The sequence below is a fragment of the Vombatus ursinus genome, unplaced genomic scaffold (assembly GCF_900497805.2).
Source record: "Vombatus ursinus unplaced genomic scaffold, bare-nosed wombat genome assembly UNPS02014832.1, whole genome shotgun sequence".
Lineage (NCBI taxonomy): Eukaryota > Metazoa > Chordata > Mammalia > Diprotodontia > Vombatidae > Vombatus > Vombatus ursinus.
In genome coordinates, this window is record NW_020954610.1 from 51,603,460 (window position 1) to 51,628,900 (window position 25,441).

The 25,441-nt window shown below is 38.0% G+C and overlaps 1 protein-coding gene across 1 annotated transcript in view; it reads right to left on the bottom strand.

Moving 5' to 3' along the window:
• Positions 1-7,848: 7,848 nt before the first annotated feature.
• Positions 7,849-25,441, bottom strand: part of ATF7IP2 (activating transcription factor 7 interacting protein 2) — a 74,954-nt gene continuing 57,361 nt past the window's right edge. The window contains exons 10-12 of the mRNA XM_027839275.1: positions 19,640-19,715; positions 13,674-13,756; positions 7,849-8,690 (exon numbers count right to left, since the gene is read on the bottom strand). Coding sequence (XP_027695076.1) covers positions 8,253-8,690; positions 13,674-13,756; positions 19,640-19,715 — 597 coding nt within the window. The 3' untranslated portion in view covers positions 7,849-8,252. The remainder of the gene's footprint in view (positions 8,691-13,673; positions 13,757-19,639; positions 19,716-25,441) is intronic.

Genomic DNA, 25,441 nt, shown 5'->3' on the forward strand with positions numbered 1-25,441 from the left:
TTAGTCCTTTGGGATTGTCTCAGATCATTTTATTGCTGAGAATAGTGAATTCATTCATAGGTCTTCATCGAATAATATTGCTGTTACTGTGTACAACGTTCTCCTGGTTCTATTTACTTCACTATGCATCAGTTCATGTAAGTCTTTCCAGGTTTTTCTGAAATCATTGTTTGTCATTTCTTACAGCACAATAATATTCCATTACAATCATATACCACAGCTTGTTTATGCATCTCTTTAAAAATCTTTTAAGGAAATAACATTTTTATAAAATCACAATGTTAGGTGTTATTTAAAAGATTCTACAGTTTATCCTTGTATTAGAAAATCCAAGCTTGCCAATTATTTGTCCTGGGCCGCTAAATTGCAGAGAATTTTTATTTTATTTTATTTTATGTTTAGGATTAGGCAAAAATCCAGCTTTAATTTGAAAGGATATTGGGCTGTTCGTAGAATTTGATCATTGTCCTTTTAGTGGTGTGACTTTCATCAAAAGCAAATATACTAGGTTATCAGATTGAGGCTATCACTCACTCACTGACTTAGATCAACAGCTGGCTGTCAAGCTAACCCTGACATGATTCAGATACACTCTGGATGTGATGAATGGAAGTAGCCATTCTAGGCTGGTTGACGAGGCATGTGCAGCACACATAGAAGCACAATCTGACCCTAGCCTACCTTTCCATATTTGTCTCCTACTGTTCTACTCTACCCCTGCCCCCCACCCCAGCCCACTAGAATCCACACCATCCCCTAAAGACAAATTGCATATTCTCAATTTCCCAGCCCCTCTGCTCTGCCTCAAATGACCTCTTTTATATCTCTGCATGAGCCTACTTAATTTCCCAATAGTAAGAACCCAGTTGTTAAAGAGATGTTGTGAATGAAAGGGCCAGGTCCTTTGTTTGGAAAACTGGTAATGAATTTCATGCCCTGTTTTCCAAGCCCTGGATATGATGTTAAGCATCTTCTTTAGGGATCTTTCCAAGACAAAAACAACCATTCCCAGAATTTATCCATATTATCCGGATGCCACCAGCTGTCCTCTTAGATTTCATCATGGCCTCTGGAATCTTATCATCCAACAAGACCACTTCAACTCTATAACTCTGCACCCCTTGCCTCTGGAGCCCTTTTCTTACTCGGATTGGAGAGGGTAGAGGGTGTATAGCAGGAGAGTTTCTACCAAACCCTCCATTTAAAGAAGGTGCCAAGGCAGCTAGTTCATCATTTCCCATCTGGCTGAACTCTTCTGGACTTCATCATACCATCTTACCATCTTCCCTCATTAGATGGTGAACTCACTGAAGACAGGTACCATCTTTTGCCTTTCTTTGCATTCTTAGCACTTAGCATGGTGCCTGGCACATAGGCAGTTAAATGTCTATTGACTGACTTACTGGCTGAATGCTCTACTTACTACATGAAGTATTCTTGATCAACTCACATTATAATATTGTGCATAATAGATTTAAAGATAGGACCAGTGAGATCAAACCATTTAACCTCTCTCTCGGCAGATGAAGAACCCAAGGGCCCGAGGAGTTCAGTGACTTGCCCAAAAGTCACTAAGCTAATAAGTGACAGCCAAGATTAAACCCAGGTCTTCTGGATCCAAACCGAGCACTCTTTCCACTATACCATCCTATCTCCTTATTGGGGCCTCAGTTTCTTTATTGGTAAAATGAGTGGGAAGGTGAACTAAATGATCTTTTAGCTCCCATTCTTCTGTATAAGCATCTACCTTTACACATACACTAAAGCCACGAAGTAGTGTGTATTATGTCCAGATGCTATTAGAAATCAATCAATAATCTTAAGCTAGATTGTTAACCTGGACATGGACTATTAAATCACCCTTAATGCCAGTGGGCAGGTGGTAGTGTCCAAACTTGGACTAGGGTAGAAAGCACTGTAGTTCTTCCATTGGACTTTTTGGCCCACTGCATTCTCCCAATCAGTCTGTCAACAAGCATTTTAAAAGCAATTTCTATTGGAGATAGAAAGAAAGAGGAAAAAAACCCCACTTCCTTGCCTCAAACAGTTTACTCAGAAAACAGTTGACTGGGTTTACTTAGCCACATTCCATCAGAAGTGTCCTCTTCTTGGAAAAGGAAGGACCATCCTGTTACATGACAACACAATTTCCATTGCTGCTTGAAAATACCCCAAAACTCACTAGCTGTGTGATCCTGGGCAAGTCACTTAACCCCAATTGCCTAAGAAAAACAATACCCCAAAACAATGGGGCTTTAGAAAAAAATTAGTGAAAATATAGGACTATCTACTAGGTACTTTATGAGCCCAGCATAAAGTAAGAATTACGTTCAGATACTTCTTTAGAAATAAGCAACTAGGGGCAGCTAGGTGGCACAGTGGATAGAGAACTGGCCCTGAAGTCAGGAGGACCTGAGTTCAAATCCGACCTCAGACCAAACACTTGACACTTGCTAGCTGTGTGACCCTGGGCAAATCACTTAACCCCAATTGTCAAAAAAAACAAAAACAAAAAAAAACCCAAAACAATCAAAAACAAACAAAAAAAACCCCGAAATAAGCAAATAGGGAAATAATAGCTCAGCAATAATGTTATTGCCATTATTCAAAGAAAGAAAAGCCGTTTCTTCCCATTTCTGTGACCTTGATTGTTCTGGTCTAGGCCCAAATGGATTAAACTTGCAACTGAATCTCTGGGAATATTCTGGGCCATCGTCATCTGTGCAAGACACTGTCTTTGTCTTGTTTTTCCACTGGGTTTTTTGGTTTTTTTTGACTAGAAAGAATGGATGATCCTGAGGATGTGGTACCCTGCTAAGTCAGCCCTTTTCTGGGGCATAAATCATATTTTTCCTCACTGCAAATGCCTCTGTTCTCAGGACCAACTGACTGTGTCGGCGAGCATTGGCAGCTGGAGTTTGGTGCTGAATGTCATGGGTTTAATTTTCGAGCTCGCTGTCACTTTACACACTAGAGCAATCTGCTCTTCAGTTCCAAACGGCAGCCTCTGGTGTGTGAAGTGACTGTCCAGGTAGGAAATTAAACCCACACATGTTAAATAACTTGTTCAAGGTCACACACAACTGCTAAGTATGCGAGAAGGGTTCAAACACCAGAATTCCTGGCTCTAAGTTGGTCTTTTTATTTATACAAAAAGATAATAAAAATGTATATTCTGAGCAAAGTTGGTATAAAACTTATCTAGCATCAATTGCATATGCATAGTTATCCCCTGCACATCTCTGGGTTTAGGGGAATGGCATCCCTGTGATCTGGAAAATCCATGTAAAGTTTTCGGTCCTTTCTTCAAACCAGAGAAGTCTGAATTATTACAGTATTGAAAGAAAATGTGTTGATATTATATAACATTATACATACATTTTATGCATTTCTGAGTTTCTAAACTTTTTCTGTGTTGTCTGCTGGCATTCACGTGTTGTCTGTGGCTTCTGCAAAACTTCCCCCAAAATTGTCATTTAATTTCTTATACTGCAATATACGGAAAATTGCAATGTGAAAGGGATAACTGTGTGTGTATATATAGTGGGTGTATGTAGGTATGTATATATGTATATGAATATATGTATATATAAAACCTATGATACGTATTTATCTTCAGTATATATGTATGTATATATACACATATCAATATATGTTGTGGCACATAAAACGCCAATAACAGGGAAACTGAGGCACATTTCTTTGAGCAAGACAACAGTTTATTAATAGTGACCTGTATAACTGTTAACGAAGTGGGTCAGACTGGTCCCCTCAGTCAGGTCAACGACCCCTGATGAGAAGGAAAAAACCCTCTTTATTGGGATGCAGGAAAGGAGGAGATTGGCTTGGTTAGGGAATATCATAATTGGCTATGGCTGGGAAAGGTGGGCTGGCTTTCAAGTGTGGATGATCACACCCTTCTCACAATTAAGGAATGTTCATTTCTTCCTGGGCCTCAACTACCTCTAGGAATCTTGGCTAGAAAATCAGAACCACTCCAATCAGGACTACACAATTAATCTTCCCTTGGGGGAGATCAAACCACCCTTAACTTTAAAAGGAGAGACAAAGAAGAACTGTCTCTTGGGGTGGGGCTCAGTTTAAACTGGTTTCTGTTTGCAGGAAACAAAACAGAGGTCCCAGGTTAAACTAGTTAGGAAGCAAACGTCCTGGGTGGGGTGGGAGGATGTGTGTGGGGGGGTGGTGGGGCTAGAAGTGATCACGTCATTCTCTCTCAACCATGCCTTTAATCCAATTTGGAATGGAGAGACCCCATTTTTCAGCTTAACCGAGAAATAAGTCTGTGACAAAATGGGGAATAGGGTCAACTACTTAGTAGAATCAATTATTAAATGATACAGGAGAATTCTAACTTCCTCAATGTGTATGTGTATTATACACATATATGTATATGTACACATATACACACATACATATATGTATATGGCTATTTTGTAGGTTGATATGGCCAAAAAATTCACCATCAAGTGGCCATTCTGCTAGTTCTGAGCCTCTTTTTTTCACTTAGCTATGATGACATAGTAGAAACAGCACTGACCTGGGTTCACATCCTGTCACTTAAGTTCCCTGGGCCTCCGCTTCCTCATCATTAAAATGAGGGGATTGGCCTGGGTAGCTTATGGTGTGTCTTCCAGCCTTCTATCTATGACCTGTCATCCTCAGAAAGCAGATAACATGTTATATCTGGGACAGTCCATGATGCCCTTCCTGTATGATAAAGCTGACCAGACTTTACTGTACTCTGCTGGCCTCAGTTTAGAGAATTGAGGTCAACTCCATGCCAGGATGAAGTACAAAAGCAGGATTTGGGGAAGGATATACCCGCATTCGGAGGGAAGGCAGCATTTGTTACTGATAGTCAAGACTCATCTATAGTAACTTTCAGTCTTATTCCAGAGATGGTTTACATTTAACAGGACTGGCACCTGCTAGAGAGTAGAAAAGAGTTGAATGAGATTTTCGAACCCTAAATTGAGTAACTTATTGACTTTAGGAAGTGGAAGTTCTGGGAAAATCAAAGGATTTAACTTAAAAGAGATTTAAGCCTGATGATTTCTGCTGGTGGGATGTTCAGCTGTGGTGTTTAATATTACAAAATTAGGAGTTAATCCTTCAGGCTGCCTGCTAAAAAGGGTTGAGACAGTCTTCTGGGATAGAAAAGGCCATATAGCAGCTACAGTTCCATGGAAGACCAGTGAACGGCAGCAGAGAGCCTGGCAATGCAGTTTGATGACATCATGTTATATGCAGTTATCATCACCCCCTCTTGAGAAGCAGCAGCAATGACTGAGTCTGTCCTTATTTTGTGAATCAGTATACTAGTCAATGTGCATTTATTATGCTTCCTACGTGCCAAGCCCTGGAGATTCAAAGAAAAAGCAAAAATTAAAATCTTTCCTTCCAGGAGCATCCATTCTAATGGGGGAGACAATATATAAATAATGAGATACATAAAAGACATATACAGAGCAGACGGAATGCAGTCTGAAAGGGGAAGGCATTTGCACTTGAGAACAGAAGGAAAGGCTTCCTTATAGAAGGTGGGATTTGAACTGAGTCTTGACGGAAGCCAGAGAAACCATGAGGCCCCAGAGGTGAGGAGGAAGGACATTCCAGGCATGGGGACAGTCAGTGCAAACCACAGAGACAGGAGATGCAGCGTCATATTTGAGGAACTGCAAGTAGGCCAGCATAGCTGGATTGTAGAGTTTGTGGAGGTGGAGTGGTAGGTAAGGTGCAAGAAGGCTGGAAATGGAAGGAGGGCCAAGTTACAAGGAATTTTAGATGCCCGAGGGCTTTATATTTGATCTGAGGGGTGACAGAGGCATGAGACTGAGCGCTAGGAACATGAGTTAGTCTAGTTGTATGTATACACTATGTTTTGTCCTCTCCCACTGGGCTCCTTAGCCAAAAACATACCCGTTTCTATTTTCATTGTCATTTATTTTCTATATTGGTTAATTCATTATCTTTTGATTTGAACTAATGTGACTTCTGATTGGGCTAGTAAAGGGAACATCAATCAGTCTGAGTCCATTGACTATGATTTTGAGTGGAGGCTGACATAAAATATACCTTGAACCTGAGGCATCTTTTTGGGACATGTGTATGGGAATATGGGGGAGGCCCTGGGTTACATGCAGACATAAACATATGCGTACAGATATAAATATAGACATACTCACACATATGCACATACGCAAATGAAGTGCTCCAAGAAGTTATCCTCTAAACCATCACCCCCTAAAAATTGTTGTTCAGTTGTGTCCAACTCTTCGTGACCCTATTTGGAGTTTGCTTGGCAAAGATACTGGAGTGGTTTGCTATTTCCTATCCAGTTCATTTTACAGATGAGGAAACTGAAGCAAACATAATTAAGTGACTTGCCCAGGGTGACACAACTAGTTAGTGTCTGAGGCCAGATTGGAGCTCAGGAAGATGAGTCTGATTCTAAGCCGTGTCCTCTATCACTGCTTCACTGAGCTTCAGGGTAGAATGGCATAGGACTGACCAGCATGGTATGCCCACATCAAAGAAGGTGCTGTACTCCAGGAGCAAAACAGAATTTCAGTAGCTCAAAAGAAATGTGAGATGTGCAAGTTTATGAGACATCTCCACTCCAAATGTTCATGTGGACTATTTGTGCCTGACTTGTGATAGAGCCTTCTGAGCTCATACTGGTCTGATCAGCCACAGTCTGACATACTGTACCTTGACCCCAACATAGTGATGTCATTTTGGTCCTCTTTGAGAAAGAAGGACAACAACCAATTAGTCCCTTAATTCTTATTCCATTAAAAGGGTAGTAATCTCTGAACTATGCTCTGCATTTTATCTTGTTCTGAACAACTAACTCTTCTTTTTTTCCTATCTTGTTCACCTATTTTAATTCTATGGGAATGCTGACAGTGACTGCTATAGTATTTCAACCCAAGACATTAAATCCTGAAAGCATGAAATAGTGTCTCAATCATTTACTGCTGGACAATATCTGAACTATAATAAGGTCTTCCTCTTTGTCATACTGAATACCACAAACTTTGCTACAAACTTTTACAAATTGTAGGTTCTCAAAAATAATTTGATGAACAAACGAATGAGTGAATCAATGAATAGTACTACTTATTAGGAGCTTGGGATGGTGTGGAGCTAAAAGAAGAGGAAAAAATAATTGTGCATGAGAGGCTGCAACAAGATGGTGCCTGTAATTCTACAGGGGAATTTAGGAACGTTAGGAAGTAGCCGCAGAACTGATGTTGGTCTTTGGTTTAAGGACATGACTCTGAGTATTGAGCGTGGTAACTTGAAAGAACTGCCGAGTGCATTATGGGAGTGAGTCTGGTTTTCCGATAGCATTTGTAAGTGACTGGGTCAGTGAGGGCCAAGGTGAATGAAGAGTTTGGAAGCCCAGGTTGTATACTTGGACTGGGTAGGAGACAGAAGTGAAGGGAGGTGATCTGGTCAAGTCTCTTCATGCCCCATACAGCATGGACCAGCAGGACACAAGCAGCAGTGAGGATGCAAAATCAGATTCTGCCTCTTACAGCATAAATGAAGTATGGAATTCTGTGCTGCCCTTAGCTTGTGTTCAGGAAGAGATTGCTGAGGGGCAAGGAGAAATTTAGTACCCGAAATTAGGGGGTTCTGTGACACTGGATTTTGGTTCACGTAGTTCAGAGCTTCGGCTACCCCTCTATCTAGCTCCCCGAGTTTACCGAACCAACTCTCCAGACAATTTTCTGATATAATTACAGCACATCCAAAAAAAAAAAAAGTTTAACAGATATTCAGCACATGAAACAAAAGTAGCACTCCATGGAATATAAATGCATTTAAAAAAAAAACTTTAATGGAAATGCATTGTAGGAAGTTCTATTTTAATTATATGACTAAACATTTTTCTCAACTGGGCAACTCATATATATATACACACACACACACACACACACACACACACATACACATATATCTCACTAAACATTACCAAAGAGAAAAGCATTGTCTTGAACATATTCCTCACATGTCACATTCCCCTCTTAGAAGATGCACTATCGAATATCCATCACAGACTGAGCCCTTTACAAAGCACTGGAGTAGTTAATTCCTAGTACAGAGGGTTCACAATTAAGAACTGGCCAATAAAACATATACTTTTAGCTGCCATTAGAATATTGATACATAAGAACAAACAACTTAGATGTGAAATGGCCTAGCTTCTTACAAAATATTTTTTAAGTAGGAAGGACTTGTGATTCTTTAATATTATCTTCAGAGAGTCCGTGGATGTATTTGATATCACAAAAAGGTCCACAACGTCCATAAATATCTTTTGCTTGTAGAGTAAAATAATATGTGCCAGAAGACAAGAACTGAGATAAAGAACATGCCATTGGGAGAGGCAAAGCTTTAATTTCTCCTATTTTCTTCCAAGTTGTTTTGCTCTTGCTAATGGTGTTATGGTGGCATACATAAAGGTGATAGCTTTCAACGGGGGCACACCTGGGATTAACATGAGAAGTGTTCCACGTCAATGCTATGCCTTTTGGCTTAAGTACCCGTTTTAGTCTTAGCTCAAACTTCTGGGGAGGAAGGGAGTCATTGGATCCTGTGAGAACAGGGTACTGGGGTGGCTCTGGTAGTGAAGGAAGGTGCTCAAAAGATTCCACGACCTAAAAATATATAAAAATGTTAAGTTGTACTTGGTGGGAGAGAAGTAATATAAATGAGAAACTTGTGAATAAGTACACGAAATTTCAAAAATTCCATTTTCCTACTGAAATTCATCATAAAGTAAATATAAACATATTCCATGAGGAAGGGTGCAAGGGAAAATGGAAATTATTTACTGAACTGACTGTAAAGCTTACAGGACACAGACTATGATAACCCACTCAAATAGAAACATCTGTTGTCTACACATAACTCCCTAACGGGCAGCTTTAGAAAGAATTATTTCTTTATCAGAGGCAAGCAATGTCCACCACTAGGCAAGGAGAATTTTCGTTTCTTTTATTTTGTATAAGCAGTGACAGAGAGCTGAACAGCATAAAAGGTTAGCCATTATGTATAAGATTGCTCTAGAGTTATACAATGAAAAGTTTGTTTCCCCCTTTACTAAAAAACTTTTTAATATAATACACCAAGTATCAGTTCTACATCTCACTTGGACATATACCCAAAGTTATAGCACTACGTGCTTTTGCTACAGACTTGTTCTTCCCCATTCCAGACCAGCAGCCTATAAGAGACTGGCCCTAAGACCTGGTTCTTCATCATAAGTGGCTCTTTCAGAATCCAGGTTTCAATCCTTGGGGAAATTAACCCATTCAATTTTGGAGTTCCTGCCATAGTGCCTAACTTAGATGACTGGTGACTGGTAACAAATCAGCCCATCTCAGTCTACTACATCCACTGACTGGTACTAGACATCCAACTACCTATCTAGGGCATCCTACCACCTATCTGCCTATTGCCACGTACTTTAACCCTCATCCACTTTCCAGCTCCCCAGAACAAAAACACTCCTCCCTTGCCACCACTCTCCTATATGTGCTGTCTTTCTTGACAAGGATGTGAGCTCTTTGAGGCAGGAACTCTCTCGTTTTAAAAAATATTTATTTAGTATTTTGTTTCTCCCTAATTACATGTAAAAATAATTTTTAACACTTGTTTTTCTTTAAATTTTGAGTTCCAAATTCCCCCTTTCTTCAGTCCCCTATCATTGAAGAAGGCAAGAAATTTGATATAGGCTATACATACATGTGCAGTCATGTAAAACGTATTACCATATTAGTCATGTTGTGAAAGAAAAGAGAGACAAAAAGACCCCAAGAAAAATAAAATAAGTAAGCAGAAAGCTGGAAAACCATTTTTACACCCAGTGTCTGATAAAGGCCTCATTTCTAAAATATATAGAGAATTGAGTCAAATTTATAAGAATACAAGTCATTCCCCAATTGATAAATGGTTAAAGGACGTAAACAGGCAGCTTACAGATGAAGAAATCAAAGCCATCTATAGTCAGATGAAAAAAAAAATGCTCTAAATCACTACTGATAGAGAAATGCAAATTAAAACAACTCTGAGGTACCACCTCACACCTATCATATTTGCTGATGTGACAAAAGGAAAATGACAAATGTTGGAGGAAATGTGAGAAAATTGGGACAGTAATGCACTGCTGGTGGAGTTTTGAACTCCAATCAGTTGTGACCCAACCATTCTGGACAGTCATTTTGAACTAGGGCCAAAGGGCTAGAAAACTGTTCATATACTGCTAGGTCTATATCTCAAAGACATTAAAAAAAAAAAAAGGAAAAGAACTGTATTTACAAAAATATTTATAGCAGTTCTTTTCTGTGGCGGCAAAGAATTGGAAATTGAGGGGATGTCCATCAATTGGAGAATGGTTGAACAAGTTCTGCTTTATGATTGTGATGGAATACTACTGTGCTACAAGAAATGATGAACAGGTGAATTTCCAAAAAAAAAACCTAGACTTACATGAACTGATATAAATCAAAGTGAGCAGAACTAGGGGAACACCGGACACAATAAGAGCAATAATGGACAATGGTCAACTGTGAATGACTTAGCTATTCTCAGCCATACAGTGATCTAAGACAATTCTGAAGGACTCACGAGGGAAATTACTACCTACCTCCAGAGCTAGAATTTATGGAATCTGAATGCAGATCAAAGCATACTTTTTAAAATTTCTTTTTCTTTTTTTTTTCTTTTCTTTCACAACATGATTAATATGGCAATATGTTTTGCATCACTACACATGTATAACCTACATCAAACTACTTGCCATCTTAGGAAAGGGGGAGGAAAGGGAAAGAGGGAGAGAATTTGGAACTCAAAATTTTAAAAAATGAAATGCTAAATTTTTTTTACATGTAATTGGAAAAAAAATTTAAAGTGCTACTATGAATATGTTGGTATAGGGCCTTTCTATTTGACTTCCTTGCAGTACAGTGTATGTCTAACAATGAGATCTTAGTCAAAGGCTTAAGACATTTTCTTTTTTTCTTATTTTTTTTTGCTTTTTGGTGAGGCGATCAGGGTTAAGTGACTTGCCCAGGGTCACACAGCTAGTAAGTGTTAAGTGTCTGAGGTTGGATTTGAAGTCAGGTCCCCCTGAACTCCAAGGCCAGAGCTCTATTCACTGTGCCACCTAGCTGCCCCAAGATATTTTCTGTCACTTTAAATGCATAATTCCAAATTTCTTTCCAGATTGGCTGAACCAATTTATAGTCGCACTAACAGTGCATTTATGTGCCTATTTTTCTACAGGTTCAACAATCGCTATTCCTATGTTTTGTCATCTTTGCCAATCTGCTGGGAATAAGGTGTTTTGATTGCATTTCTCTTATTATTTGTGATTTGGAATACTTCCATATGGTTGGGTTTTTCAGGTTTAAAAAATTTTATTTTAAATATTGTGCATTCCCATTCCAATAATTAAAATCATTTTAATAAAAATGGTACGCTTATTAACTGCATTTTAACATTAACATGCTTACCAGGATCTGGGTATAGGTTCTTATTTTGTTCTGTTAACTACAGTTACTGTAGTCCTATCCAGGTTTCTCTAACCAAGTTTGTTTCTTGACACCAGCACCAAAACTAGCCAGAGACACAGATGAAAAAGCAGCAAAGCATGGCCTATATTCAGTGTCTGCATTCTTTTTTTCTTTTGATACTGAAAGGGACAGCACAGTCATGTAAATTTTATCCCAACTCTTTGCATCTTAAAAAGTTAAACAGCTAAATGAAGTAAATTAAGAAAGGCTTGTGGAACGCACAGACTTCATTATAATTTACCTACTTGTTTTTCCTATTCAATTCTTTCTTTTTTTTTAAAACAGTGGTTTAATTTTTTTTTCTTGTGCCCTTAAGTATAGGTGAGACCATGTTATTCTCCTATCCAATAAACTCCAGTGGATCCCTGTTATCTTCAGGATCAAAAGCTTTTTAAAGCCCTTTATAACCAGGCCCCTTCCTACCTTTCCAGTCTTCTCACACTTTAATTTCCCCTCCCCATACTGTGATAGTTGTAATGATTTTGTTTGTGCAAAAGTTTTTCAATTTCACCAATGACTTCTTAGCTGCTAGATCCAACCACATGTTTTTCGATCCTCGTCCTCTCCTGCCTTCTCTGCAGATTCTCAGCCTGTTAATCACCCCTTCCCTACCAGATGTTTTCTTCTCCCTTCCTTCAGAGACATTACACTTGGTTCTTTTACTTGTCTTTCTCCTTCACTGGCTCCTCTTGCCAGCCTCTTAATGGGGGTATTTTTCAAAGATTTGTCTTTGGTTCTTTTCCAACTCCTTTAGCTCTAATTATAACCCTCCTAAAGTAGATGACTTCCAAATCTCTTTCCTCAACCCTGATTTCACTCTCTTCTGAGCTTTAAGAATTGCATCTCCAGCTGGATGTTGCACCAGTGCCCCAAATTCAAGATGTCCAAAGCTGAACTTTTCTCCTTCCCAGTGCTAGAACAGTATCTCTGACACATAATAGGATGGAATTAAGGAAATATTCTTCTTCCCTGTAACAGAATTTTTCAGTCTTTGGCCATATTCTCTCCTCAATTAGAAACAATGGGAGTCCCTTTGACTTTGTACTTTCTTCTCAGCCCTCACATCCAATCAACTGCCACGTTACAGTGATTTCTACCTTTGCAATTTTTCTCATGTCTATTCTCTTTTCTTCATTCACACTGATAGCACTCCAATAAAGGTCCTAAGCAATGGTCTAGACAACTACAATGGCCTTCTAATAAGTAATCTATTCTCTACCCCTATATTCCATGTCAGAAGAATCTTCCTTACATATAGAGCTAGGAACATCTCCCTCACTCAAGGATTAAAGATTTGTGGCTTCTTACTCTTTACAGAGATAATGTTCAAAATCCTTCGCCTGGCAAACCAAACCTTCCATATCTGGTACCATTCTACCTTCCTGTCTTATTTTATTCTCTTCCACATACTTCATATTCCAGCCAAATTCCTGATTCCAGATTCCCGCCTTTGCTTTTGATGCTCTGTACTTCTGCTCGTTTTCAAGCTGCATGCCTAGAATGACCTCTCATCCCCTTCAATCCTGTTGAATTTCTATCACCCTTTAAAACCCAACTCAAATGTCACTTTCTCCAAAAGCCTTTCCTGATTCCCAAATATAATGAGCTCTCCCTCCTCTCAATGTTTTGTAAATCTCTGGCATTATAATATAATACTGTAATTACTTGTGTTTTATCCCCTATTGGATTTTTAAAACTCCATTAAGGCAGGGTCTGTGTCTTATCTAAACTCTGTATCCTGCCCAGTGACTAGCACAGTGTTTAGCACACTAATAAATGATGAATGAACCAAAAAATAGTTACTGTGGTTTTCGCGACAGTTCTTAAATTTTAAGAGGTGTTCCCGGTGTTCAGCTATTCTTTCTTACTTTCCTCTGTGGCAACCATTCCTACTTAGTCCATATATCAAGATTCTGCACCTTCTGAATTAGATTTTATATCTTTAATATTCTCGTTTCTTTGTGAAGCATGCAGCACTAATTCTGTACATGACTAATTACTCTACCGAATCTTCAAAATATATATCAAGTTTCTGTAATCACCAGATAATCTTTTAACAAGTACCTGTGTTGAATCTTGTACCAGTAAGTTCTTCTTCAAGTTTTCATTGGTTGCCACAGGCAATTCCAGGATTTCCACTGAAGTTGCTGAAAATAATATAGTTTCGGTTGTATAATTTGATTTGTAGTAATTACCAACATAATAATCTCGATGAATGCAAAGCTTTTATTATACTAAATCTTTCAAAGCAGCTAAGTTGTATGCAAAAATTCAGGAACAAATAAATAATAAATAATAATAAATTCAAGAACAAATAAAACAGAAAAAATCAAAAATTATTCAAGATATGTTTCCTCTGGAAGAATTTTCCTTCAGCATGATTCCATTTTCCCCACTAGAGTAGTCCTAGTATTTTCAGTGAGTTGTTGTTAAGTACCCAGCAGTGTGCTAGATTCATTACAGGATGATGACATCAAAATTTGTGACACTCAAGAAACTTCTAATAATGGGAAAACAAGAACTGAACGTCAAAAATGAAAAATGGAATAAAAATATTTTACAGCTCTGAGTTTGTCAGAAAAAGCAAAGCTTTGTACAGTAGGGTATGGCAGAGAGTTGTGAGGTGTGTAAGTACCTTCTTTGACAAGAAGATTGGCCTTACCAAATGTGCTTATGTTGGAGAATAGAAAAGGCTGATGTATAAGCTGGAGCCAGTTGATCAAAACCCATGAATGTAAGGATTCTGAATATATTGCAACAAGCAACCGTCAGCATAGTTTCTTATACAGAGATATTAAATGATGAAGGGGGATATTTAATAAAATTAATCTGGCAACAACGTACAAACAAGTAGAGTAAAGGTCAGAAGACCAAACAGGAAGTAACAAGAGGTGAACTGCTGAGTACTTTTGATCTATATTCTCATGGAATTAGTTGAATGAACAAAAAAACCCTGAAAATATGATTAGAAAAAAAAAAGAATATTCAGCACTTAAAATAAAGCAAGTACATTAAAATGAATGTGCTTAAAGGAAAAATACCAGCATGATAAAACAGCAACAAAAGTATTCAAAATACATAAAATAAAATTTTTATAATTAAACTTGGAATACTAATGCTAATGTTTTGAATTCTTTATAAGTTGTATCATATGTGGTGGAAACAGTCTGATGATGAATGCTGATTGATTCTATGCTTCTGAGGTAGTTAGGTGGAGCAGTGAATAGAGAGCAGGACTTGGGAGCCACAAGATCCATCCTTAGATACTATCTTTGTGAGTTGGGCAAATCACTTAACCTCCCTCAGCCTCAGTTTCCTCATCTGTAATATGAGGAGAATAAAAGCATTTAGCTCACAAGGCTGTTGGGAGGATAAAATGAGATAATATTTGTAAAGTGCTTTGTAAAATGAACTATTTGTATTAAGAAGTATACAAATACTAGCTATTATTTAAGTGTTCTGAGTAGGTTTTTCTTGAGTGATCTGTTCTTTAACTGTTCAATTTTTAAATATTGCTACTAAGTGCTGTCAGTGTTTCCATTAATGTGTTTTTGAGTTCATAAGCAGATAAATGATCCTTAAGTTTTTTGTCCTAGACTCCTTATACAGAGCAAAAAGCTTCATGGTTTACTAATTTGTGGAGCACAGATGCTCCCAACAGCACTGAGTTCCTGACACCACCGTGCCTTTCACCTATCTGAATGCATACTCCCCAGGTGTCTAATCTCAGACTTACTTGCTTCCAATTCACCACACATGAAAGATCCAATGAGTTCAGTTGCAAGGGCAACACAACTAGTACAATGATAAGAAAAACCATGAAAACCAGGCAACATGGCCATGTTCCAGAAGAATGAATGTTCCAGGAACATATCATCCTATCCTTGTTTTCCTGGTAAGTTTTCTGGATAAGCTTAAGAACTCTCCAACTTTCTGGCCCAAGTGAGACTTCGAACTGAAGCTTCAACAACTTCTCCAGGAATGAGCTGAGGTTTCTAAAATCCCACTTAAGTAACAATTAAAGAAACAAATATCTCATCTTATGGAATGACTGGTGGACAAAGCTCCTAGAGGAGATGGGGAAGTGATAGGATCAAGCCCACAAGCACAGCTGCCAAAAATGCAAATACAAAATTTGACTTTAGAGAAGCACAGTGTTCAGAATCAAGAAGGTCAAATTTCCCACTGTACTCTGTCCTGGTCAAAGCAAATCTGAAGTATTGTCCTCTCTTTAGGAAGGACATTGACAAGCTGGAACAACACACCATGCTATAAGAGTTAGCTGAAGGAACTGGGGTGTTTTTTCTGAAGAATAGACAACTTAAGGTGAACATGACAGCTACATCTTCAAATGTAGGAAGGGCTGTCATGTGGAAGAAGAATGACACCTGTTAGTCTAAGGAAAGAATGAGGAGCAACAGGTAAAAGTTGTATTTCAAACAATATAAACATTCCTTAGTCTTTCATCATTTCATTTATAAAAAAGATTACTTCTTTTGTTTAAACCACAAGTAGTTAGATTATGGGCCTATTCTTTGCTATAAGCCTCTCCATATTTGCCAAGAGAAAAGGAAAGCTTTAAACACTATCAGAGTTTAATAGCCACACATAGGGGAATTCACACACTTGAACTTGGAATAGCACTTGGTTGTACCTTACTTAGGTACTTCTATACTGTTTTGTACTATAGTTACTTTTGTACATATCTTATTCCCTCTACTTGACTTGAGCATCTTTGAGGAAAAGGACTGTCATGAATCATCTTTATGACTACACCTAAAACAGTGCACTGCCCAAAAAAAGGCACAAAATAAATGGCTTTAAAAACTGAATTAGGGAGGGGGCGGAGCCAAGATGGCAGAAGGAAAGCAGTGACTGTCTTTAACTCTCTCCCAAAGCCCTCCAAATACCTTAAAAAATGGCTCTAAACAAATTCTAAACCAGCAGAACCCACAAAAAGACAGAGTGAAATAAATTTCCAGCCAAAGACAGCCTGGATGGTTGATTGGAAAGGTATATCACACCGAGCGGGGAAAGGAGCGCGGTTCGGTGTGGGCGCACAGGCCACAGCAACCCTGGAGCAGGCCTTAGAGGACTGAATCACGGGCAGCTGTGGCGGTTTCCAGACTTCTCAACCCACAAATGCCAAAGACAACTTAGAAGGTCAGTGGGAAAAGTCTGTGTCTGCAGTGAGAGAGGAGCTAGATCTCAGCCCCAAGTTGTGAGCGTGGCCCATGGCCACAGCTTTTTCCTGAGCTTCCGGCCCACAGACTGAGGGGGAATCAAGTGGCTGATCAGAGGGGGATTGCAAGGATCTCTTTGCCAGTGCTGAGGCAGGAATCTATTGCTTTGCCTGTGCTTGGATCTGGGTCACAGTTCTGAGGGGCGGTCCTGGGGGGAGGAGGAGTGCTGGTGTGGTGAAGCTTTGGCTGTGGAGAGGAAACACGTTGCCCCTTATCATGCCACCTTGGAAGAACTGAAAATTCACAGGTCCCTAGAAGTACCTCTAAAAACAGCTGTACAAACCCCCGACGCTTGGGACAGTACACTCTTCACATTGGAAGCAGATTTTTACCTTAACAAAGAGTTTATAACTCAAGTAATTGGCCAGGATCATGAGTTAGCAGCGCAAAAAGAGTCAGACTATATTATCTTACTTTGGTGACAAAGAAGATCAAAACATACAACCAAAAGAAGACAACAAAGCCAAAGCTCCTACATCCATCCAAAGCCTCCAAGAAAAATATGAATCAGTCCCAGGCCTCAGAAGAGCTCAAAAGGGATTTTGAGAAGCAAGTAAGAGAAGTAGAGGAAAAACTGACAGTGATGCAAGAAAATCACGAAAAACAAGTCAACAACTTGCTAAAGGAGACCCAAAAAAATACTGAAGAAAATAACACCTTAAAAAATAGCCTAACCCACATGGAAAAAGAGATCCAAAAAGCCAATGAGGAGAAGAATGCCCTAAAAAGCAAAATCGGTCAAATGGAAAAGAAGTCCAAAAGCTTACTGAAGAAAATACTTCCTTAAAAATTAGAATAGAACAATTGGAAGCTAGTGACTTTATGAGAAATCAAGACACTGTAAAACAAATCCAAAAGAATGAAAAATTAGAAAATATGAAATATCTCATTGGAAAAACAACTGACCTGGAAGACAGATTCATGAGAGAGAATTTAAAAATTACTGGACTATCTGAAAGCCATGATCAAAAAAAGAGCCTAGACATCATCTTTCAAGAAATTATCAAGGAAAACTGTCCTGATATTTTAGAACCAGAGAGCAAAATAGAAATTGAAAGAATCCACCGATCTCCTCCTGAAAGAGATCCCCAAAGGAAAACTCCTAGGAATATTGTAGCCAAATTCCAGAGTTCCCAGGTCAAGGAGAAAATATTACAAGCAGCCAGAAAGAAACAATTCAAGTATTGTGGAAACACAATCAGGATAACACAAGATTTAGCAGCTTCTACATTAAGGGACCGCAGGGCACAGAATATAATATTCCAGAGAGCAAAGGAGATAGGATTACAACCAAGAATCACCTACCCCGCAAAACTGAGTATAATTCTTCAGGGGAAAAAATGGTCATTCCATGAAATAGAGGACTTTCAAGCATTCTTGATGAAAAGACCAGAGTTGAATAGAAAATTTGATTTTCCAATACAAGACTCAAGTGGAACATGAAGAGGTAAACAGGAAAGAGAAATCATAAGAGACTTATTAAGGCTGAACTGTTTACATTCCTACATGGAAAGATGATACTTGTAACTCAAGAGACCTTTGTCAGTATTAGGGTAGTTGGAGGGGAAAAAATTATTATGTACATACATATAGATATAGATAGATAGAGGGCACAGGGTGAATTGGAAATGAAAGAGTCATATCTGCAGAATAAAATTAATGGGTGAGAGAGGAATATATTTGGAGAAGGAGAAAGTGAGAGGTAGAATGGGGTAAATTATCCCACAAAAAAAAAAACAAAACAGAAAAGAAAAGGCTCTTACAGTGGAGGGGAAACAGGGGAAGGTGAGAGGAAATGAGTGAATCTTATTCTCATAGGATTTGACTTAAGGAGGGAATAACATACACACCCAATTGGGTGTGGAAATCTGTCTTACCCTACAGGAAAAAGGGGGGGGAGGGGATAAGAGAGTAGGGGAATGATAGAGAGGAGGGCAGATTGGGAAAGGGAGTAATCAGAAGCAAATACTTCTGAGGAGGGACAGGGTCAAAAGAAAGAATAGAATAAATGGGTGGGCGGGACAGGGTTAAGGGAAATAGAGTTAGTTTTTCACAGCATGTCTACTATGGAAGTTTTTTGCATAACTGCACATATATAACCTACATTTAGTTGCTTGCCTTATCAATGAGGGTGGGTGGGGAGGAAGGAAGGGAGAAAATTTGGAACCCAAAGTTTTAAAAACACATGTTCAAAAAAAAATGTTTTCACATGCAACTGGAAAATAAGAAATACAAGAAATGGGGTACAGAAATCCATCCTGCCCTACAGGAAAATTGAAGGGGAAGGGGATAAGAGAAGGGGGAGAGAGATAGAAGGGAAGGCAGACTAGAGGAAGGGGTATTTAGAATGCATGCCATCTTGGGGTGAGGGGAGGGGCAAAATGGGGTGAAAATTTGGAACTCAAAATCTTGTGGAAGTAATGTTGAAAACAAAAAAACAAATAAAAATTATCATTAAATAAAAAAAATAAAAAGTTCTCCACTTACGCTGAAAAAAACAAACAAAAAAAAAAACCATAAACTGAATTAAATTTTTTTTTCCCTATATAGTCCTTTGACAACCCCAGTTCCTATAATAGGGGAAGTAGCTAAATAAATCAATTTTTTTTTTTTGCTTTTTTTTTTGGTTAAATAAGTCAATATTAAATAGCTTCTTATAAATATAACAGCTAAATTACTATGTAAAAGGCAATTTAAAGAGCCAACCGTCTCCTTATATACATGTATATATGTAATGTGTGTGTATGTGTGTGCGCGTGTGTAAAATAAATAAAATTAATTCCTTACCTGTTTTACAATTTAAGTTGGCTTCTTCTGTCAGGTCAATCACGAAATCCTCAACTTTCATTTTTTCCCTTGAAGCCTAAAAAGGATTAATTACACAATAAGCTTTGTCACTATCAGGAAACCTACTTACTGCATATCAAGAAATAAGCAATTGTCTAAAAAAAATTGTATCAGCATTTAGTCTTTGTCCCTACTCTCTCCTTACCAGGTACTGAATTAGGCCCAACTCTGCTGACCACTGCTCTTGTTAGTTGAAAATTAATTACAGGCTAAGAAAGTTTCAAGAAAAGAATTTATTAAGTCATCCAGCAGAGAGGGGATCTGAAAGAGGTGGCCAACTCCCCCAAACCTTTATGGATTACACATTATGTAGGGTTTGAGTTCATGTTATAGGGAAGACAGAAATGAAGCTGATTGGTCCTACGTGTTAACAAAAGTATTCTCTAAATAAGGCACATAATCTCTATGTGGAAGCAAGTCTTTCCACATTGCTGACTTTTCTAGTCTTTTGCTATGCAAGGTGAAGATATTAAAATAAAGTTTTCCCCCTCACATAAAAAGAAAGGAAGCGGTTGAGTGGGGAAGAAAAAAATCTTTGCATCAAATTTTTCAGACAAGAATTTGGGATCCAACATATATAAACAGCTAACAGATGTATATATGTGTTTGTGTGCATGTATGTTTACACATTGTATATACATGTGTATATATGTGCATGTTTATACACATACACATTATATATATGTACACATAAGATAAATACACCCCAAAAGACAGTCCCCAATAAATAAGTGGTTAAAGGACATGAACAAATAGTTCTTCAAAGAACTGTAAATTATGGAACAACCATATGAAGGAATGTTCCAAAACACTGATCAGATAAATGAAAATCTGGGAAGATAGACACATCAATGGATTTTTGGTGGAGCCACATGAATCAGTAAAACCATTTTAAAAAACAACCCAGAATTATGCAAATAAAGTGATGAGAAAAACCCATACCTTTTGACTCAGAGATTCAACAATCAAGGTCACTGTTAAGAAGAATGTCCACATACACACCAAAATATTTATAACAGCACTTTTTATGATAGCAAAGAATTGGAAACAAAGTAGATACTGATCTATTGGGGAAGGACTAACTGAAAACTCTCAATCCATATTCCACACTGCCTGACTTGCTATTGCTTACTAGGAAATATATACATCAATAATCACATTTATACATCATAGTATTTTACTAGGCGCAGCTAGGTGGTGCAATGGATAGAGTGCCAGGGCTGAAGTCAGAAGACTCATCTTCCTGAGTTCAAATCTGACCTCAGACACTTACTAGCTGTGTGACCCTGGGCAAGTCACTTAACCCTATCTGCTTCAGTTCCTCATCTATAAAATGAGCTGGAGAAGGAAACGGCAAACCACTCCAGTATCTTTGCCAAGAAAACCTCAAATGAGGTCACAAAGTGTCTGACATGACTGAAAAACAACTGAACAACAAAAAAAGTTTACTAGACTTAGAAATCAGGAAGACCAACCTGTCTTCAAACCCTGACTTAAACACTTAATAGCTATGTGATTATACAAGTCACTGAAACTTTCTGTGCCTTAGTTCCTTCAAATGTTTAAAAAAAAAAAAAGAGAGGAGAAGGAAGGGAAAGAGGAGAAGGAGGCAGTGGTAAGGACTCTTAGCTCTAAATCTATAATCACAGAAACACAGGCTAGAAAACTGAAAAGAACTTTATAGATATTGTTGCAGCTGTCCCTGGGAGTACATATCATTTGCCCAACTTAACTGAGGACTACACTCTATTTTTATGTGCTAGCTTGCAAAGGTGTGATTTGTCCACTGCTACAGATACGGTCTTTTAACAAGTCTTACCTGTGTTGAGTGTCTAACTTTTATTTATATTTGGGAGGATGTTGAAAATGGTCTTCTAAGAACAATATGAATGAATGAAATAGTTGTGGACAATCTGAAGCCCCCTCTACTTTTCAGCATTTCACAAATTATGTTTTCTAGTACTTATTCAAATTAGGAGGGTATGTGGATATTTACACAGACTAGTTCTTCCTAATTACCACCAATCCACAAACCAGCTTTGATCCCGCCACAAATTTTAAACTATTTTGTAACACCTTTACCAGAGATGATTTTTAACCTCGGGCTGTGATTTCATTGGTGTGGGAAACCCTTAAAGTGTAGAAACTACCACCCCTCATGCAAATCATAAAACTGTGAGTCTTGCAGAGTTGCCAGGGGGCTCCTGAGAGGGTGACTTGTCCCAGGTTAAATAGTTAACATGTCAGAAGCAAAACTTGAAGCTAGGTCTTTTTGACTCCAAATATGGTCCTCAATTCACTAAGCTATGTGACTGTGGAAAAGTCACTTATCCCTCTTTATGGTGGGATAAAGTCTGGTTTATGCACTGGTGGCTAGATTTTTCACACCCAACAACAACAAAAACAAAACACCAAAGTGAAGAGAAAAGATTAAAAAAAAAACAACCCATAAAAGATTTTTTAAAAAAACTCCAAGAGTAAATAGTAATTGATATAATTAAAAAGTTTACACAATTAAATTTATCCATAAATTTATAAAAAAATTATACAATTAAAAAGTATTCACTTCCCTTTCCTGGAACCCCTAGCCCTTTTCAAAGCTCAGTTCAAGTACCATCTCTCCTATAAAAGGCTTTTTCTCATTCCCTCATTTAACAGTTGTCCTCTCTTCCCAATTACTGTGATATTTTTTATACCCCACTCTTAAATGTGACCATTTGTATCTTTCCACAGTAGAATACAGGCTCCTTGAGGAAAGGGAATGTATCACTTTTGTTATGTATCTCTAGTTTGGCCTAACACAATTCTTGGCACACACAGTAGGTCTGTATAAATGCTTGCTCAATGAGTTAAAGTACTAATAGCAATTGGAAAAGGAAAAATAAACTCAGTATATCCCAAGAGACATTCTGAAAAGGATAAAAATCATATTTAAAGAAATTAAGAAAGAACTGCAATGCTAAGAAAAACCATGAGTTTGAAGTAAAAAAAAAAAAGATTCAAATGAAGAAATTAAATTACAAATTAAACAATCAACAGATACATAAAATGAACAGAGTAAAAGTGAATACAATTACTTACCTGGAGAAAATAATAGTGAACTTAAATTCATAGAAGCAATTATCACTTAACTATAGCAGAAAACAGCTTGACATAGGGCTCACAAATAAGTCACTGAATTATCCATACTACTAAAAAACAAAAACCCAAGCCACAGACCTGAAAGATGATCACACACAGGTAATCTCAGGATTAAAAACATTCCAGAGAACTCACAAAAATAAAAGAATGTGGACACTGTATTTCTTGAAATTATCAAAGAAAATTTCCCAGAAGAAATAAAATCTGAGAAAATATGAATACAAAGAATCCACAAAATACTAACAAGTGAAAACAAGTATGAACCCAGGTGCTATGAGTTTTAGAGAAACATCTTCCCAGATAAAGCAGCTTGTAAGGTCAAAGAAACAGTGCTATGGGGTTGTTTAAATGGAGACCCTCAACTTGTATTCTACTCCTTAATGGCAACAGTAGAATTAGCAAGACTGACTCCATTAAAAAAATAAAACAAAACAAAAAAAAAACCCAACACTTTTTTTCAATCAGAAAAAACAATATGCTTTCTCTCCTATTCCCACTGAAAAGGAAAAGCAAGATCCCCGTTACAAACACGTATGTGTATAAACAACAGCAAAAATATCCAGGGATATGTCCAAAAAAAAAAAAAAAAGCTAATTCTATACTCTGACCCCATGGCCTCTCCATAAGGAGGTGGGTGGCATGAATCCTCTGGAATCACAGTTGGTCATTATGCTAATTAGTTTCTAAATTTTTCAAAGTTATTTGTCTTTACAATATTGTTATAACTATCAATTGTTCTCCTGGTTCTGTTCACTTCATTCTGTACTAATTCACACAAGTCTTCCTAGGTTTCTCTGAAACCATCCTCTTTACATTTCTTACGGTGCAATAATTTTCTATCACATGCTTCTACCAGAATTTGTTCAGCCATTTCCCGTTTGATGGGCACTGCCAACACCCCCAAGTTTCCAATTCTTCGCCATTGAAAAAAAAAAGCTATGAAAATGATACTCCTACTCAATTTAATCAACATTTAATCAGTTCATTGTGATTTAATGGGTTTCAGTGATTGTATTAGTAAGCTAAGCAGAATATGACTCAGTTTAAGTTAGTTCTGATAGTTAATACTTTTAAACGAGCGCCACGCATTGATGACAACATCAATGTATCGACTATACATTTAAATGATTTGTAGTTTGTTATATAGGCCTATATTAATCTATGTTAGAACTAGAGTTAGAGATCTGCTGTACTATCCCCACCCTCCCAAATCCCGCCCCCCCAACCCCGATGTTCTTGCTGGTTACTGGGTTCCAGAAAACCAGAGTTTCCTATTTTCTATGTGCCAGATGGTTGTAACAAACAGTGAAGTCTCAGAATCTTGTTGCCTAACCACTGATTAAACTGTGTAAAGTCCCAAAATCTCACTGCCTGGTCATTGAATAAACAAGCAGGTGACTGGGGGACATTTCCCTTGACCAAATATGGGAGTTCCTTCCTATGGCCAAACATGGAATTCCACTTCCTACCCTTGACCAATCATGTAACTTTTCGCCTTTTTGGAATTGACCAAAGAGTTATACCATTTCATTCTAATTTTAGTAAGCTCTCAAATTGTATAACTATTCCCTCAAAACTAAGCAGAGGGGTCCTTGACTGCAAAGAAGAGTCTTGGATCCAATTTCTTAGGGTTCACTGGTTTCCCTAATAAACTGAAACTACTCAGAGTTCTCCAGCCTCAGTATCCTTGTGTTGCAGATTGGAATTTTGGGGTCACACAATTCATGTAACCATGTGTTACTTTCTACCAACATACCTGCTAACATTGGAAACAAAAGTACATCTCATTATACCTTAAATCTTGTCCCAGCAGAATTTAATAAAGGTCGACTGAGGTACAGAGTTCCAAGCTTTATGTATTAGCAGGGTATGAACCTGTTAACAAAGTGGGTCAAATGGATACCTCAGTTTAGTCAAAGACCCAGAAGAAGAGGTACAGTTCCTTTTTATAAACAAAGAACGAAGAATAGAACTGGGTAGGTGGGAAAACAATGTGATTGGTTACTGGCACAACAGCACCATGTGGGTGGGGACAAAAGACTAGTTACATCAAAGAAAGATGACTAGCATATGGGCGGGGCTAGCAACGACCCCTCTCAGTCGTTAAGGAATACTTAATTGATTTATGGGACCCATCTACATCCTGAGGCCATTGTTAATGGACCAGGGATAGCAAACATCCTGGGGTTCCTAGGAGGGTTTGTTAGGGAGACAAGACCTTCCTTAATTGTATAAGGGCAGGCAAGGATGGACAACAGATCTTCTGGAAATACATCAGGTCAGCCTGTAGGCCTTTAAAAAATAACAAAAAGATGTCCTGGAATTTTCCAGGAACTAAAGGTATGGGAGATAACAAGTCTTTTCCATTTAATTACAGTGATTTGCTGGATTTTAAACTGGTTTAGAAGGGAAAGCTTAGCTAGAAGACAGAAAAAGAACAGGCAGATACAGAATCAAGTACAATATCAATGCAGCATAGAGTCAATTATAAGTAGAATTAATTTGAACTTTTCAACCTGAAGGTGACTGGTAACAAGTTGAATGTCCTATTTGGGTGTGTGTGTGTGTGTGTGTGTGTGTGTGTGTGTGTGTGTGTGTGTG